This window comes from Leopardus geoffroyi, chromosome C3, assembly GCF_018350155.1.
Source record: "Leopardus geoffroyi isolate Oge1 chromosome C3, O.geoffroyi_Oge1_pat1.0, whole genome shotgun sequence".
NCBI classification, from domain to species: Eukaryota; Metazoa; Chordata; class Mammalia; order Carnivora; family Felidae; genus Leopardus; species Leopardus geoffroyi.
The window spans coordinates 108,317,238-108,335,645 of record NC_059338.1 but is presented as its reverse complement, the minus strand read 5'-3'; the positions used below and the strand labels follow the sequence as shown (position 1 = coordinate 108,335,645).

The following is an 18,408-nucleotide window of genomic DNA, read 5'->3' as shown; positions in this document are numbered from 1 at the left end:
AAATGGAGCAGAAAATTAATGCACAAACATATTTAACAATACCACACCAAATGTTGTAAATCCAAAATGAAAACTGAAACTGAATGAGGAGGGAGAGCAACTTTTTCAGAAGTGCTTAGTTTTTAAATTTGAAGCCACCATGTTCTTAGCATTCCTACTGAATATACCTAACAATATTTAAAAATCTAGGTCTCATTGATTTGAGGTGCTGCTTTCTCCACAGTTTCCATTCTTGGGAGTATGATGTTCTTCTAACTGTTGAAGGAAAATTTAATTTATGAATGCTTCTGCTATAAGAATTTACCCATAAAGAAAGGCGTGTTGACTATATTATATTATCTTTTATTGAATTTGACTTTGTAAAATGCATCCTTTTCTGGGATTAGTTTGTGCTTTTCATTAGATGTTGTGTTACTTTAGACAGCAACCAAAACCCTGAATTTTTGTATCGCTTCTCAAATTGTAAGAATTTCAGCTGTAGCAGAATTAGGACTACTTATTTTGGAGAAGCATTTATATGAAAACATCACGAACAGGAAGTTGTTTGCCTTGTTTGGTGTAAATGTAACAAGGAATGGCTTCACTATCTTCAGATTTAAGTCTATAATTTTCTGTCACAGTAAATCACAGGACACTATTGCTTTGCTGTGTTTGGTGTCTAAGTATTCCAACAATAAGTACTTGTCTGTTCTTTTGTGAAAATCTTCCCCATTAAGTCTCCTTTGGGGTGTTCAAGGAAATTAAATTTTCTTCTGATTGAAAGAGATTGTAAAACTTATCATGAGGTCAAGGTAAAAACTTCATGTAGGCGCTGAATATACCTGAGTAGAATACATGTCTGTGCTAATGAGAGCAGAAATTTTTGGATTTACATAAGGTTTTACTCATCGTCCCTGTTGTTAGCTGTCAGACTAATGGCTTGACTAAGAGATGAGTGGCTTCTGTCCTGAGAAACTATCCATAGAAAGCAATATACTGACCATGTTGTGTTGTCTTCTATTAAATTTTAAGGGATGTTTTGTTCTGGCTGTTGACTACTGGTCACGACTCTTTGGCATAGGAAGTGAACATTTTGTTTGAGACATTCAAAGCCACAAAGAACTATTAGAAGTTGAGGATATATGGCAAAGGAAAAGGTGCTAAAGTTAGAAAGATGACAAAATGAGAAAGGCAAGAAGGTATAGATAGAATACCAAATTTTGTAAGACTGTGAGCATACAATTTGTAAGTAGTCGTTCCATTTGTTGGCGATAATTATACCTACTAATTATGAATTGTTTATTGTATGTAATCACTTGATGTTCGTGTTCTTTTTTCTTCTTAACAACAATTCTAAAAGATAAATATCAGAATAACCATTTTGCAGAGGAGGAAACAAACATGAATAGGGTCTCAAGAAGTCCTTAACCTAGTGTATCATGCTGCTTTACCAGACTATGTTTAAGTACATATAACTAAAGTTTAAAAATATATACACGTCTTTTAAATAAGCATACTATAGCGTATTTGATCAGTTCTCAGAGAATGGGTTTGGGCTCCTGAGTATTTTTGAAAGTTTTAAATGGACTGCAAAGGTGGGATTTTAAGAGCCCAAATACTTGGTAGCTAATCCTTAAAATAACACAATACGTGAGAGTGATCACTATCCCTGACACCATCTCTTCCTGTCTTGAGGCTGAAGTTATCCAACTCCAAACCAGGATTTATAATTTTCTCCAGATCATGTAACAGCTGCTGAAAACATTTAACGAAAACAAGGACTACCAAACAAACCTTTTACAGAAAGTTTGTTAGTTCCAAATGTGGGAACTTACATATTCGTAATTCATTATGTATTTGTTGAATTAAATAAGCTCATGGTCTTTACCTCGAGCCGTTTAGCCATATAAGTCATTGTAAAAATCTGTTGTCGGGGTGCCTAGCTGGCTGGCTGGCTCAGTTGGTAGAACATGCTACTCTTAATCTTGGGGTTGTGCGTTTTGAGCCCCATGTTGAGTGTAGAAATTACTTCAAAAAATTAAAAAAGAACTATTATCAAATCCAACTTTTTAATGTCTTCTTATAATATGTGAGACATAATAAATGTTCTATTTCTTACTCCATGCTTATTATGGTAATCACTTTGTTATGGATATTGCAGATTCATACATAAGTGCTGTATAGCAGGGGTAGACAAACTGTATAAATGGCTAGATAGTAAATATTTTAGGTTTTGTGGCCCATAGTATCTCTATAGGAACCACTTAACTGCTAAAAAGTAGCCATAGGCAATAGGTAAATGAATGAATATGGCCATAATCTGGTAAAACTTTATTTCCAGAAGTCGAGCCTTCAAAATTTATTTTATCATTTTTTATAGTTATTTTTCTTTGTTACACACTTGTTTTTTCTCATTCCAGGGAGATTCTGTACAAGCAGGTGATGACTCACCATTTTCAGATTCTGTTACCTTGGAACAAACTACAAGTAACATTGGTGGATCCAGTGGCCGTGTTAGTCTGTGGATGCAGTGGGTGCTCCCCAAAATTACTATAAAGCTCTTTGCTCCAGATCCTGAAAATAAAGGCACAGGTACAGGGTTACTTTTCTTCTCTGCTAAAAAGGTAAAATATTAAACACTATTTTTCAAAGAAATAGTAGAACCTAGTTTTATTTATCACTGTCATTTAAAGTAAACAAACATCATTAGGTCTAATTTAGTTGCTTTCTATTAGCAATACCTAAATTTTGTCTTTTTATATTAAAATTCATTCCAAAAGCCATGAAGTATTTTTTTCATTGGTTTCATAGATGTGTTATATCATTTTCACTAAAAGTATGCAAAGATTGTTAGATACAGTACCTCAAGCATCAATGGATTTCTTCTGTCTTGAAATAGGTGCTTTATCTTAATCGTGAGGCCTATATTGATGTTACTTTTCCTTATTATTGTAGAATCCTGTATGGTTAATGAACAGAAAGTCTCATTTCCTCTCTAGGAGTTGAGGATGTATATATGAACATTAAATGTAAAACACAAGGTTTTAATATTGATTGTGAGGCCAATGCTGATTATGTTTGCTTCTTATTGCAGAGCTTTGTATGGTCAGTGAACTAGAAGATCTCAGTGCTTCCATAGATGTTCAGGATGTATATACCAAAGTGAAATGTAAAATAGAAAGTTTCAATATTGATCACTATAGAAGCAGGTAAATAATAATAAATATGGGAAAAGCTATGCTTTCTTTGAACACAGTCTTATATAAGAATTTCTATTTTTTAATTTTGTTATTTTTTGAAGTGCTGTACTTATTCCCAAAGAGAGTTCTTAACAGATAAATTGATTAATTTTACTTGGTATTCATTCATATATGGAATATAACAAAGTTTTGTTTCATGCGATGGCAAATCTATTCATAAATACCCATATTGCCATATTAAATGAAATGAGCTGCTTTTACTACCAGTTTGAAAACTGTTTGAGTTTGTTATTTTGTATATTTGCAAAGATACTGGAGACATAGTGGATGATTTTGTTTTTGCTGTATACTTGCTGTCCACTCTCCATATGAGTTAAATCACAGATTAAAATGGAGCGACATCTCGTGGCCCTTTGTGCTTTGGAGACTTTTCTTAATCTCTCATTTGACTAATATACATGTGGTAGATATTCCTAGAACCAGATTTTTCTTGCCCTAATAACTTTCTATCAAAAGTATTATTGTGGGCAAATATAATTTATTTATAATAAATAATAGTAAAAAAATAAAGTTTTAAACAACTGTATTTTGGGTTTTTTTAATGTTTATTTATTGTTGAGAGAAAAAGAGACAGAGTGTGAGTGGTGGAGGGGCAGAAAGAGAGAGGGAGGCACAGAATCTGAAGCAGGCTGCAGGCTCTGAGCTGTCAGCACAGAGCGCCACACGGGGCTTGAACTCGTGAATCGCGAGATCATGACCTGAGCTGAAGTTGGATGCTTAACCGACTGCAACACCCAGGCGCCCCCAAAAAGTAAAGTTTTACATATCCTCACAAAGATACATAGCAATGTTGTCATTAATTTTTCCCAAATACAAAATAACTAGCACTTTTTGGAGTTTTTTGGGTTTTTTTTTTTTTTTTTTTTTTTTTTTGCTATTCTGGAATACTATTCTGGAATTTGTATTTTTTAATTGAATTATAATAAAACACATTTTTTAAAATTATTTTTAAACAGCATCATATTTTTAGTTTCATATTAATTTAGTATAGAAACAGGTTTAAATCTGTTTTTTGGATTCATAATTTTCATTCAGCAGTTATTTATTGAGTGCCTGCAGAAACACATCTGTTTCTGTACTTTTACTGGTGCATCATATACCCTAAAAACAGAATCTTTTTTCTTTAACAGGTTTCTAATTCTGCATTAAAAACATTTGAATTTTTATTACTTATCATATTGCGTGTCACACATATCCTATTGCTTATGTCAATGACTATCAAATCTATCTAGCCAAAAAATTGTGTCATAATTATGAAGTTCAAAATATTTTGCTGGGTATATATTAAAACCTGTTGTAATAGTAGAATGTTATGAAGCATATATTTTCTTTTATACTAACCATGAATCATTAATTGATCTTTGATAATGTAATGTTTAGCTTTTTAGATCCTCCTGAATAGTATATCTCTATATGATAGATATAGATACATGTGATACATGATTATTTCAAGTGATACACGATTATTATGTTATAGCTGTAATAATTTTCTGATGATGTGAACATTATAATCTATGTTCTAGATCATCAATGACTTTACTGTTAAATTATGTAAGTTTTAAATATTTACCCATTGATTTATTCAAAATATTTGTTGTGTATTATGTGCACTATGCTAAGCACTGAGGATATAGTATTGTAAGAAAAATAAACATAAATCATGCTGTTAGGGGCCTTGTGGTCTCAGAGATAAGGTAGAAATAAATAACCAATCAATAAGTATACAGTTTTACCAATAAGACAAATGCTTCTATTATGCAAAACTACCCAGGGTGTGGTGTTAAAATAAATTGTTCTTGATTGCATTGTCAGTTCCACATTTCAGTTCAGTGTAGTGTTGTTTACATGGTAACTATTTGAAATAGTTATATATGCTCAGTTTTTAACTCAGAAAAATTGAAAAGAACAGATAAGGTGAACTTATGTTTTCCAGGCCAGGGGAAGGTTGGCAGTCAGGACATTTTGAAGGAGTATTTCTACAGTGCAAAGAAAAACCTGTGGTGAGACTCATTTAGTAATTATGATTTTTTGAAAATATATTATAAACTGTTTATCTTTGTTCATTCATGCAATAGGACTAATGGTTGCAAGAATTAGAGCTCAGATAAATTCTTTTTGACCTATTCTTCCAAAATTACATTACAAAATAAAACTACTCCTTTAAATGCTTGTGTTTTGTAACCATTTTCCTATTATAGCTATTAAGTAAATTTTTCAAAAAGCAAAGGTAGGATTGCTTTTATTAAAATGTTTTATCATTAATGTACTATTATGTTGATGTTTTAGAAGTTTTTCCTATTCATAAGTGAGTTCATGTTGGATTTTCCTTTATCATAAACTAATAGTAGTAATTTGACACTAAAAGCAATTATTTTTCATTTACTTCCATTAACAATGCTTTTGCAGAAGATGGTCCAGACAGAGGCCATACCTAGCAGGGGCTCAAACCTGAGCCCATGCAAACTTGAGCAAAATTAAAACTATCCAGATTTTTTTGCTTATGGCTTTTATTGCTTTTTGTCTTTTCACCTTCTTTGCTCCTGTCCATCACCTCAAGCCTTGGGGAAGAGTGTTGGTCTTTGGGGCAATGTGGAGGTGTCTTCCTTTCCTGTACTGACAAGCTGAACAGACGCACCTTGTTGGTTCGACCCATCAGCAAGCAGGACCCTTTCAGTAATTGCTCTGGCTTCTTTCCTTCTGTAAGAAATCATTTTAAAATTATGCTACAGAACTCCCACTAACAGGAATCCAGAGAAGGAATTGAACTATCCATAGAGTCAACTCTTGATTTTTATCTTCCTCTGTGTCATCCACTTTGTAAATGAACTCTACTTTACTTTTAACCCATAGACTGATTTTCTAGTACCATCTAATTTGTTTCTGAGTTACTTGCATATACTCTTTTTCACTCTGGTTTTGTGATTACAAACTAACTTTACCATCAGCATAAGAAAATAGAAGTGTAGGACATTAAGTGTAATGTTTTTTAAATTGTGCATGTATTGAATAATCAAGAGTTGACCAGACTGCTTTGTCTTTTCTTTTATGGCTTTTACTTAGATTGCTTTTTTCCCCTTTCTATTATGCCATTTCCTTCTCACAACTAATCCACATTACCGTATTTGGTGATCTTGAATCTGGACAGGGCTATATGCCTGTCACTGCTGGATATAGGATGAACACTAGACTGTCCACCAGTGGCTTTTAGAAGTTTAGAACCTTATTCTTTTCTAAGTGGTACAATATATCTGGATATGTCATTAAGCTAATTATTTTAAACGCCATTCTTAAAGTCAATACAAATGCATATAATTTAAAAATATTAAGAACAGATTACCACAATGATAATAGCAATTCTCTTAAGAATTTTTTAAATCATTGCAAATATTAGATGTTTTCTTAGCATGTGTGAACTATTTCCCCTTTTTTGTAGCTCAAAAGGAATTTAAGACCTAGATCTTTAAAAAGGTGATAAAATTAGTCAAATATTTTAAACAGTTGTTTAATATTGTATTTGAATAGCAAATGCTAGTTTCTAATTGGATTCTGATATTTTTTCTGGAATTTTAGTCTGGAAAAAACATCTCTACATGTGGCTTTTATATCAGTGGAAATTCTGTTCAGTTTTATTTTTATTTGAATGGTATTGGTGTCTCTGAGAAACGTTCTTAATTTTTTTACATACTTAATAATTTTAATGTATATTCATGAAAAAACCCAAACTTATTAATGCCCTTTAAAATTTTTCTGCATTTTTATAATCTTTAATTATCAGTGTTTTCTAACTTTTCATTTTAAAGAGTGTAAGATGCTGATTATTACCATATGAAAAGTAATATTTACATTATCTCACTCCAGCTAGTATTCACTTGTTTTTTCATTTTGTTCCTTGTACATTAAGGGAGTTGAGGATGCAACAGTTCAACAAACAAACTTTCTTTCATTGGGAGTTTACATTCAAGAGTACCTACGTTCAATATGTTTAAAATATATTTTCCAAATCAAAACATTCATACACTGAAGCACCTTTTATACTATTTCCAGGATTCAAGCATAGCCATTAAGGAGGATTTTAGTTAGGTTATTTAGATTAGTGGTTGATTGTAACCCTGCCCCCCAAGTCCAGTTTAAACATCTAAATACAGACAGTATTGTTGCTGTTGGGCTACATCACAGCCATCGTTCTCCATCCAGTGTTTCCTGTTACCTAGCAAGATGGACATAAGACTGGTAGCACGTTTTCTTGCTTTACTGTATTTCCTTTCGCGTGTAGAAAGCAAAAGGAAAGGGAAATCAGAGAGGCAGCTAGAAAGTTGGGAACAGTAAAAACAAAACAAAAAAACACCTCTGAAGGCAGCAGGACAGTTAACATGAAAAATGATTATTTTGCACATCCATTTAATGCCTACTTCCCAGGGTATTTTTAATGGTCAGAAAATTAGGTTAAAAAAGAACATAGACAAAGATAACTTTTACCTCACCTTTGTTCATTGTAAAGTCCAGATTAAAAACAAAATTAACAGTGACAGCTGAAATGCCTACTATTTTCCCCTTGCTGTGTCACTAGGTGATAGGTAGCAATGTGAGAGGAAGAAAATGGAAGCAAAAGAGCTTCACTAGTGCTGGGATAACACAGGCCTGGGCACTTTGCTGCTTTGCCACTCTCACTTTTTTCCTGTTTGTTGTTCTTTCTCAGTGCACTTCCTCTCTTGACATCACGCATTGGACTGTAATAACCTAAAAACTTTATCAGGCCCTGGGAAGAGAGGTTGGAAATGTGTATAACACCTTAACTTTAACTTCATGTTGAGTGATGTGTAAAATAGGATTTTATGTACATTAATTGGTTCAGGAAAACTTTAAGAGCTGTCCTTTAATGTTGAGAAATAGAAAGTATGCATTTTATTTCACTCTTCAAAGTATGCTGTTTTACTACAATTTGTTTATAGTGTGTAATTTGAATATAATTGGACATGTTTTGTCAGAAGTATTGATGATATAATGATATAATTTTTACTGTCAGTCAAATGTCGTATGTGTATTTATGTAGCATTAAACTCAAGGAATAGGAGTTTGAATTGTGAGAGAGTGGATAGTTAGGTTTTGTAAACAGAATGATAGCCACTGAAAATAAGCAAGTTCTAAAAGACAGATGTTTTATTTTTGTGTTATGTTACTATCTCCAGTAAACATGCATTAAATGATTGGTTTAGTTATCAAAGCATGGTATCAATGAAGCTCTTTTTATGGGCTTAGTCTTCATATACATTAGCCAAATTATTAAAAGAAAAACTCTGTTCTCATAAATGTTAATTAAGTCGAGGGAAGTCAATCATCTTTTCTATTCAGATTGTTTGTTGATTACAAATGGAAGTACATTACATGGTTATTTTCAGTTTCATCTGCATAAACAACGTCTCTGTGATCCATATTGGTACTTTTAATGAAAAATGATCAAGAATGAAAAGATAAAATCCAGAGATGTCTTGTTGCAAATTCTGAATATCACAGAGAATGTAGAAATCATAGACACAGATATAACAAAGTTTAATTGCCTCTCTCAAGATCTAGAACTAGAACTCAGGATTTCTAATTTTCAGTTCAGCATTCCAAGTCTTAGATGGTTTTTCCCCATGTGTGGAATTGATCAGTAATGTGCCCATCAGAGGGTGTAGACATAGTAAAAGATTATAATATCAACTGAGATTATTTTCTGCTTTCACATAGTTTTTTTTTTTTTTCTTTTTTGTAATGAAGTTTGTATTGTGATTTCCTCTTTCTGGAACAGACAACAGCAAAACTCCTAGATGGCTCTCATCAGCAGCATGGATTTCTCTCTTTGACATACACAAAAGCTGTAACAAAAAATGTCCGCCACAAGTTAATATCAAGAAATGAGCGAAGAAGTTTTCATAAGTTATCTGAAGGTTTAACGGATGGTTCCCCTCATTTTCTTCATGAAATTCTTCTTTCAGCACAAGCTTTTGACATTGTCCTTTGCTTTCCTTTGCTTAATGCCATTGCAAGTATATTTCAAGCAAAATTACCAAGGACCCAAAAAGAGAAAAGAAAATCTCCTGGTCAGCCCATGAGGAGCCATACATTGACTTCACGCAGCTTACCTTTGATTTATATCAACACAAGCATAATCAGAATTTTTGTTCCAAAAACAGAAGAAATGCAGCCAAGTATTGAAGGTATGGCCTTCAGAGGTTTTTGTGGTCTGATTTTACATAACTTCCATTTAGGGAGTTTAGTTTTTTCTATTCTTTTTTAATATGGCTGGTGGTTGTAGTTTGTACTCTGGTGTGTTTTAGAAAGAGTAACTATGTTACAGTCATTCTACAACTAAACCTTTAGGAGATATGTCAGGATACTGGGTTTGTTTCTGACTCAATTACTAGAGTAAAAAGTAGATTTTTTTTTTCATCAGGACTTTTGCTAGTGAAGCTTATCTTACTGTCATTTGTTTTATTAAACTCAAATGTTAGATTCTATATACCTAAGGTAAGTAGAAATTATTAAAAAAAAAAATAGCCAACACCCAGGGTTCCTGTGGCTTCTTCCAGGCTTCTCAGTGCAAATTAACTTAGGTTTTAAAACAAAATGAATTTGGGGCACCTGGCTGGCTCAGTTGGTAGAGCCTCTGACTCTTGATCTCAGGGTTGTAAGTTCAAACCCATGTTGGGCATGGAGCCTACTAAAAAAATAAATAAATAAAATGTAATGAAATGAATTTAGAATCCCACTGCCTCCAACCGTGAGAGTAACTTTTAAATTTTTGCTTCCCCCATGCTAGAAAACAGTGAAGAACTTTAAGGATATTGAGTGAAGTTCTAGTACAGTGGTTCACATAGTATGAACTTGGAAGTTACAGAGACCTGAGTTCAAATCCCGGATTTACTAGTTAAGAACTGAAATTTAAAGCAAGTTAAGTCTAAGTTCCTACGTATAAATGGTAATAGTAGTGCTTGACTTGATGGTAGACCTTACTGACAGCTTACTTTTCAATGATGACTACGTGGGGACTACATGAATAGTGCTAGCTGCATAGTTAGCTTTCAGTAAATGGCAACTGAATCAGCAGATGTGCCCATTCTTTTAAAGTAGAATATCTGGAAGTCCCCCATTTCACTACTGCTTATATACCTCTTTGGCCAAAACATAGTCATAGTCATAGTCATATGGCTACACCCCACTGTGAGAGAGGCTGAGAAACAGTATTTCCCTAGGTGGTAGGGTGCCCAGCTCATAAATTAAGGCCATGTGAATTAGAAAAAGAGAGAATGGTAGTTGAGGGATAAGTACTAGCCTCTGCCACATGAAAACAGTAGAGCTTTTTTTTCCCTTTTAGTTATTATGTGGAGGAGGAAGAGCTTGAATGGTCAGTGATAGCAAATAAAAAAAAAAAGAAAGCATCTGGTTCATTCTGTTTCTTCTTGGAGCCTAGTCTGTCTCTTGTTCTGTCTCCCAAAGGCAAATCTTAATTGGGGAAAGTTATTCTGCCTAACATTATAAATAAAGTTTTATTCAAGGTAATGGTCCTTTTTAAAAAAGTTCCCTAAGTAAAAAATAAATTTGTAGAGCTTTATAGTTCTTAATTACCAACATGTGTAGAGATAAATTCAGTGTATTATATACTTAGTGGATATTTTTAAATGTTTATTTGTTTATTTTTAAGAGAGAGGGAGAGCAGGGAAGGGAAAGAGAGAGAGAATCCCAAGCAGGCTCTGCACTGTCATCACAGAGCCCGACATGGGGCTCGAACCCACAAACTGTGAGATCATGACCTGAACCAAAATGAACTGACTGAGCCACCGAGTTGCCCCTGTACTTCATGGATTTTTAGTATTAACCAGTTCCTATTTTCTTTCTGATTTTTAGTAGAACTGTCATAAAATTGATTATTTTGAGATAAAAAAAATTAGTATTGTCTGTATATGCTGTATTCTAACAGTATTATACAGTTGTTTCATCTGTTCAGAGACTTTGTAGAAACACATGAATGGTAAAGAATAAAGTTAGTCTTCGTTGAGCAATTACAAGTGATCTGAGAGGCAACTACTAACCAGGATAGAGGCTGCATGCTCATTGTAGACACGCTGACCTTTGTGCTTTTTCCTTGTCATTATCCTTTATTATGTGGGTATCTAATGAATGTTTAACTAATACGATTTATATTAAAATTACTTAGGCAAAAAAAGAAACCTATATTTTTAAACAGTATAGCTCTCTGAGACCCATTTTGTGTCATAATAACACTTTTTCATAACCATACAGAAAGAGGGATAGACATAAAGGTCATGGAGATTTCAGACCATCTTTTTGATTTTTCAACTGCGAACAGGGGGCAAACACTATGGAAACAGAAGTAGTTTGGCTTTCTTTATTTGAGAAAACTTAGGATTATTTTGGTAAGAGTTTGAAGTAGTCCATTGTATTTTAAAACTATCATTATATTGGGGCACCTGGCTGGCTCAGTTGGTTAAGCATCTGATTCTTGATGTTGGCTGGTCATGATCTCACTGGATCATGAGATTCAGCCCCGTGTAGGGCTCTGATCTGACAGCATAGAGCTTACTTGGGATTCTTTCTCTTCCTCTCTCTCTGCCCCTCCCCCACTTGTTCTTTTTCTCTCAAAATAAATAAATATTTTAAAATATCATTATATTATAGTATCTATAAGTTTTTCCATTAAAATAAAATTGCAGAAAATTTGTATCCAGATGAAAATAAGAATAAAGTTTTATGATATCTATATTATTAACAAATTGTAATTTTTTTTTAGCAATTAAGGGTTTTCTTTTCTACAGATACCTCTCTGGGTATTATAAAAACATTTATTTTCCTAACCAGAATGAGTTTCTGTAATTTCATTTAAAATAATTTATGTTAGTAAGCTTTTGTGATTTCCTGAAAATTCTTTTTCTTTTTTTTTTTAGTGTTTATTTTTGAGAGGGAGACAGAGAAAACAGTCAGGGGAGGGGCAAAGAGAGAGGGAGACAGAGGATCCTTCTGCGGGATCTTTCAGCAGGAAGAAAGCTCCTTCCTGTCAGCTCAGAGCAATGGGGTCTGGAACCAAAAACCATGAGAACATGACCTGAGCCGACGTCGGAGGCTTAAATGACTCAGCCACCCAGGCACCCCAGATTTACTGAAAATTCTTTGTAGTGTGTATTTTGTGTTTTCATTCCATAATTTTCTAATTATTTTCATTTGAGTGTAAACAAGTGGTAAGGCCCAAAACTTCATGGAAATCTAAGGGAAAAAAGTGTTATTAGAGATGAGAGGGTAGTATGAGGTGGAGAGAAATACAGGAGTGCTGTATGAAAAAATTGGGAAAGGTCATGCAGACAAATCAGGAAGCAAAGCAACCTATCTGTGATGAGTTTTTACTGCTACAGAAGTGTTCAGGAATTACAAATCGTCCTCAAATTACGTGATGTAATTGGCCTCTAAATAGTAATTGCCTGCTAACTAATCCTAGATTGAATCCTTCTTCCTCTAATATCCCTAATGCTATTTTAAGGTCTCACACCTTAAATTTCACATCCTAAAACATCAATATTGATCACAAATACAAATAAAAAGAAAAGAAACCGAATGTATATGCTTCATCTCCCATTTAAGTTTTGAAATTGGGCCTAGAATGTAGAGTAGTAGCAATATGTTGCTTTTTCAGGATGAGCCAGCCTAGCTTAGACTTTTTAAATAGGTGTTCAATAGTATTTTATACTGATAAATCTTCCAGAATCAGACATAGCTTTCCTCTATGTGCACATTTGATCTGCATCCAACATTTGCTTATTCATCATAAAATATTTTACCTGTTTGATGCACTGAATGATTTGGGATGTCTTTGGTACTTGTTAATAGGAGGGACATTTTCATAGTGACTTATTCTTTCAGTTAGACATTCATTCTGGAACTCCTTTGAATAAAATTTTGTAAACATACATACATGTGAGAGAAACTTACATGACAACTTCTTTACACCACCCACATCAGTGTCATGGCCCTTAGGTGAACCTTATTTATGGTGTTAAATGTTTCTTCTTAAGATAGACTTTATCTAAAAAGTATAAATTATCTCAGTCATTGAGTCGGAAGTCTTTTTTTTTTTCAATTTTTTTATTGTGGTAAAATACACATAACAAAATTTTTTCCATTTGTAATTATTTTCAAGTGTACATTAACAGCATAAATTACATTGTCCAGGTTTTACAACCATGACCACTATCTGTTTCCAAATGTTTTCATCATCACAAATTCTGTACTCATTACTTTCTGTCTCTATGAATTTGCTTATTCTGTACATGTTTCATGTAAGCAGAATCATAAATATTTGGCTTATTTCACTTAGCATGATGTTTTTTAAGGTCCATCCGAATTGTAGCAGGTAGCAGAGCTTCATCTTTGTGGCTGGATAATACTTCATTGTATGGACGTGCCACATTTTGTTAACTTTCATCTATTAGACACTTGTGTTGTTGCCACCTTTGTGTTGGCTGTTGTGAGTAGTGGTGCTGTGAACACTGGCATACAAGTGTCTGTTGAGCCCATTTTCCCTTCTTTGGGATATGTACCTAGGAATGGAATTGCTGGATCATATGGTAATTCTGTGTTGAGAATTCTTTGTTTTTGAGGAACCTCCAGTCTGCTTGGACACCTTTTTGACTAAGGCAGGATTTGTGGTATTTTCTGAACAACACTCATGTGCAGGCATAGTTCAGAATATAAGAGGGCTCACTCTTAGTAAGGATGGGAGCGCCTGTACACTGAGCACCTCTTCAACGAGACAGAGGTTAGAAGTTCAGTAGTTCACTCTAGCTTTATTTTCCTATCATTCGCAGAGATGGTTTATTGAAACAGGTTCTGTGCTTCACTGATTTGTGTACATGTCAGAAGGAATAAAAATCTGGCTATTTGGGAAAAGGGAGAGAAAACAGCTTTATTTCTTTTGTGTATTTGTTTTGTTTGTTTTTTGGTTTACTGTATTATAATCATTAATACTACATATCACACAATTTTGTTGGTGTTGTATTAAATTTACCATTCAGTGGGGCGCCTAAGTGGCCCAATCTGTTAAGCGTCGGACTTTGACTCAGGTCATGATCTCATGGTTTGTGGGTTGGAGCCTGCATTCTGCTCTGTACTGTCAGCTCGGAGCCTGGAGCCTGCTTTGCATTCTGTGTCTCACTCTCTCTCTCTGTCCTTTCCCTTGCACATGCTCTGTCTGTCTCTCTCTCAAAAATAAGAAACATTAAAAAAATTAAAAAAAATAAATTTACTATTCAGCTGCTTTAACTAGGAAAATCCTCAATTGATTGGAATTGCAAAAATATTTCTAGCCTTTTGCTTTCTTATTTTTAAAGTTCTTTCTTTTTTTGGTGGTGGTTATTGTAGGATTTTTAAGGTAGAATTTAAAAATCCACATGCGTAAGTACTTCCTAAGCAGGTAACCTTGAATAAGAGCATATGGAAAAAAGAGTGCATTTTGTTACAGCCATTTTGGAAAATATAGTCTGTTTCTCTGTGAACTTGTGGTTAATTTAAATCTTTTATACAAACACTTTTTGCAGTAAACACCTTTTTAGTGGCATTTTTCATGACTTGGGTGAGTATGTATATAAATAAATTTCTAGCAAAAAAGATTGCTAGATCAAAGGGCATGTACCTTTAAGATGTTAAGGGATGTCAAATTGCCTGTCTAAATAGCTGCACCAGTTTACTATTTCCTTACTCTGATTCTAAAAGTTTTGGGTTTTTGTCAGTCTCATTAATTAAAATTGCATTCTTTTTCTAGGTATTTGCTCATCTTTTCCTTATCAATTAGTAAGAACTCTTTGTGTATTAAGTCTTTTGTCTGGACTACGTTGTATTGCATATATTTCTTCTCTCCCTCTGCCTCTGTGTGTGTCTATGTCTATGTGTATATCTGTATTTATATCTACATGTATATATCTTATACCTATGTAGTTGACCCTTGAACAATGCGGAGGTTAGGGGCACCAAGCCCCCTTGCCCCCGTTGAAAATCCACGTATAACTTTGGACTCCTCCAGAACTTAACTACTAATTGCCTACTGTTGATAGGAAGCCTTACCAATAGCACAAACAGTCAGTTAACACATATTTTTATGTGTCATATGTATTCTATGCAGTATTCTTACAATAGTACCTAACTTTTTCTAAACTTTTTCAGTATTTCTGGGTTACACAGTTCATCAGAGTTGTTTTAAATTGTCTCCAGTCTCCAAAATTTTTCTAATATGTTTATTTTTAAAAATCTACATATAAGCAGACCTGCACAGTTCAAACCCTTGTTGTTTAAGGGTCAGCTGTACTTATATCTATAAACTATCTCTGAGAAGTAATGACTTTCTAGAATGTGCCTGTCTATAATTTATATAGATAGATATATCTTGTAGGTAGGTAGGTAGGTAGGTAGATAGATAGATAGATAGATAGCCTTTCTGTAGTTATATTGCATGCCAAATATTCAAAACTTTTGGCACATTCTACATTTTTTTTGACACTTTGTCTTTCATCATTGCTGCTCTTAATTCAAATGATTAATTCACCCATGATAGCTTTGTGTAGGGTTGTCACTACAGTTAGGGCTTTATAAAAGTGTAACATTGCACAGAGGCAAGTTCAAATACTCTTGGGACTTGAGATGTTTTATTCTGTTGAGTTTATATTGAGAATCCTAAAGGAAGAAGTCTCTGAAACACTTATTTCTTGCTGGATTTATGAAAAGTTATTTATAAATAACAGTCTTATGTTATCCAACAATTGCGTGAAAATTCTGCTCTTTATTTAAACTTCAGGTTCTGGTCACTTAAGCTCATAATTTCAAAGTTGTTTGTAACGTTTTCATTTTCAATACACACTCTTCTTGCACCAGGAAAAGATAACATCTTTCAGACTTACATTTCACATTACATTAACTGTAAAAGTTTTTAATAGTTCATGTGTAAAATCAGTTAATAATAAGAAAAATATACTTACCATTCTAATATTTTATTTAAACAAATGATACTGAAAGTCTGGTTTTCAACTTGAATATTGTTTGCATTATGTGCAATCATTATCAAGATCCTGAATCTACAGGTGTTTGACTTCCAGTTTAAGCTATTTATTTCAGAATAGAGGACTGTTTTTTGGATCTAATATGAGTCTTCTAGAGTAAGTAGTTCCGCATGAGCCTAAATTTTTAAAAATACAGTTTAAGCAAAGAAGGAAGGCATTCATTTTCATGTTGAAAATGCATCTAGAGGGAACATTTCCTCATATGGTCCAACTATTAAATGCAGGTGAAATAAACCAAAAAAGGGGAAGCTTACTTTTTTTCTAATTATAAAGTAACTAAAGAACTGAATCAAAGCACTTTCTTATATAAATACATATTTTATTATTTTTTCTTCTATCTCAAAGGTACATTTTGATAAGCTAAATACTTTCTATAATAAAATTGATTATTTTTATTTAGTTTGTGAATGATCTGCATTCAGTGCTTTTCTTTATTATTAAAACTTTATAGTCAGTATAATCTAGTGAGAACACTTTTGGCTCTAACAGAAACAGAATTCTGTTCTTGGATCTGGCTTTGTATGTAACACCAAGTACGTCATTTTTCTTCCATATGTACCTCATTTACTGCAGTGTTTCTATTACATTTCAGACTTTCATATGGTGAGTAGTATCTGTAGCCTGGAAGAACAGTTAGCAAGTATACTAATTGCACTTTTGTGGTATGGTCTATTCTCTAGACTTACTATTTATTGATTTAATTGATGCCTGCTGCTTAATCAGAGGTTTTCCCCACATGGAACTATTTGATAAGCTTGGCATAAAATGCAAGATCTGTGAAATGTAAACAATGTTCATAGTATAAGGACCTATAATCAAACCAGACCTCTAGTCATTTGAAAAGAGTACAGCTGCATGAGAAGCCGTTTTCTATTTGATCTTTTTTGCTGTGGACATTTAAAAGTACTGTCTTTATTGCACCATCCACATGCTAATATTTATTATGATAGCTCATCTCTTTTTCCCCCTTTTTCTGTCCTTGTGACCCCCACCTCCCAGCTGTTTTGCCATTCCCTTTATGTACATCTTATCCTGGTTCCTTCTTTTCCTGAGTATCTTTCTTCTAACTTTTTCTGATTTTCTTAATTCTGACTTTCTTTTTTAGTCTAATCTAAGTCAGACCATACTGAGTGTACTGCTGAAGCAGCTGGAAATAATCTCTTAGCTTTTGCATTCTTTGGGCACCACAGTTTGGGAAATATGGATTGTATGCCTTTGTAGGCGTGTTCTGTTCAGGATATTCCCGAGGTCTTGCAGCCAGTCCTGTTCTGTTCCATTTGTGGCAGATGATAGTTTCTTGGGAGAAACGATGAGTTTGAGTATCTGTTTTCTTCAAAAGCCACAAAGTTGTATATTGTTAGCAATTTTAAACAGTTTTTGAACAGCTACTACAATGGCATCATCTGTTGGACAAGAGAGAGTAGAATATAAATTTATATTAATATAAATTAATGGGGCCATGGAGAACCCTTATCCATTTCAAATGGTCCTTAGAAAAGACATTGAATTAGCCAGTGATTTACAGAAAAATTGTTAAACTTTATAAGAACATGGCAAAATACTGTTGCTTTATTCAATACAAAGGATCAGAATTTAAATATATATATATATATATATATATATATATATAGTTTTTCATTTTTTTATTGTTTTCTGAGATTACTTACCTTAGTGTTAGATTCCATTAGGAGGTGGAAGTTTTACATAGGTATGAAATTATTTCTCAAGCAATTTCACAGTAGAAATTACTTAAATTAAAAAGTGCCTAAATGTCCTTGTATATTAAACAATTACCTGGTTTTTTTTTTTTTTTTCTTTACCGTTGCAGCCATTATATTTCTTTTGGAATTTCTGACATGTTACAACTTGAAGTGCTGTGACCATGTGTGTACATATGTGTGTGTGTATTGTATTTAATTATTATTTGTCATGTAAATTTAAATGGTTTGAGAATCTGTCACTGGCCTTGTAGTGACCTTTAATATCTTTGTTGACAATAATATATGCGTACACTGCAATGGCAGTGTCAAAAACCAGGGCTGACAGTCACTTGGGAGAAAGATGTAGTAGCATAA

General features: G+C 33.5%; 1 protein-coding gene across 12 annotated transcripts in view; it reads left to right on the top strand.

Annotated features, from left to right (window-relative positions):
• VPS13B (vacuolar protein sorting 13 homolog B) overlaps positions 1-18,408 on the top strand; it is an 811,203-nt gene that overhangs the window by 460,066 nt on the left and 332,729 nt on the right. For 7 of the 12 annotated variants that reach the window (XM_045454090.1, XM_045454091.1, XM_045454087.1 and 4 more), the window contains 4 exons: positions 2,400-2,571; positions 3,074-3,188; positions 5,797-5,938; positions 9,028-9,436. In XM_045454090.1, coding sequence (XP_045310046.1) covers positions 2,400-2,571; positions 3,074-3,188; positions 5,797-5,938; positions 9,028-9,436 — 838 coding nt within the window. Of the gene's footprint in view, positions 1-2,399; positions 2,572-3,073; positions 3,189-5,172; positions 5,240-5,796; positions 5,939-9,027; positions 9,437-18,408 lie in introns of those variants that run through there. The other 5 variants (XM_045454093.1, XM_045454092.1, XM_045454097.1 and 2 more) reach the window with 3 other exon arrangements.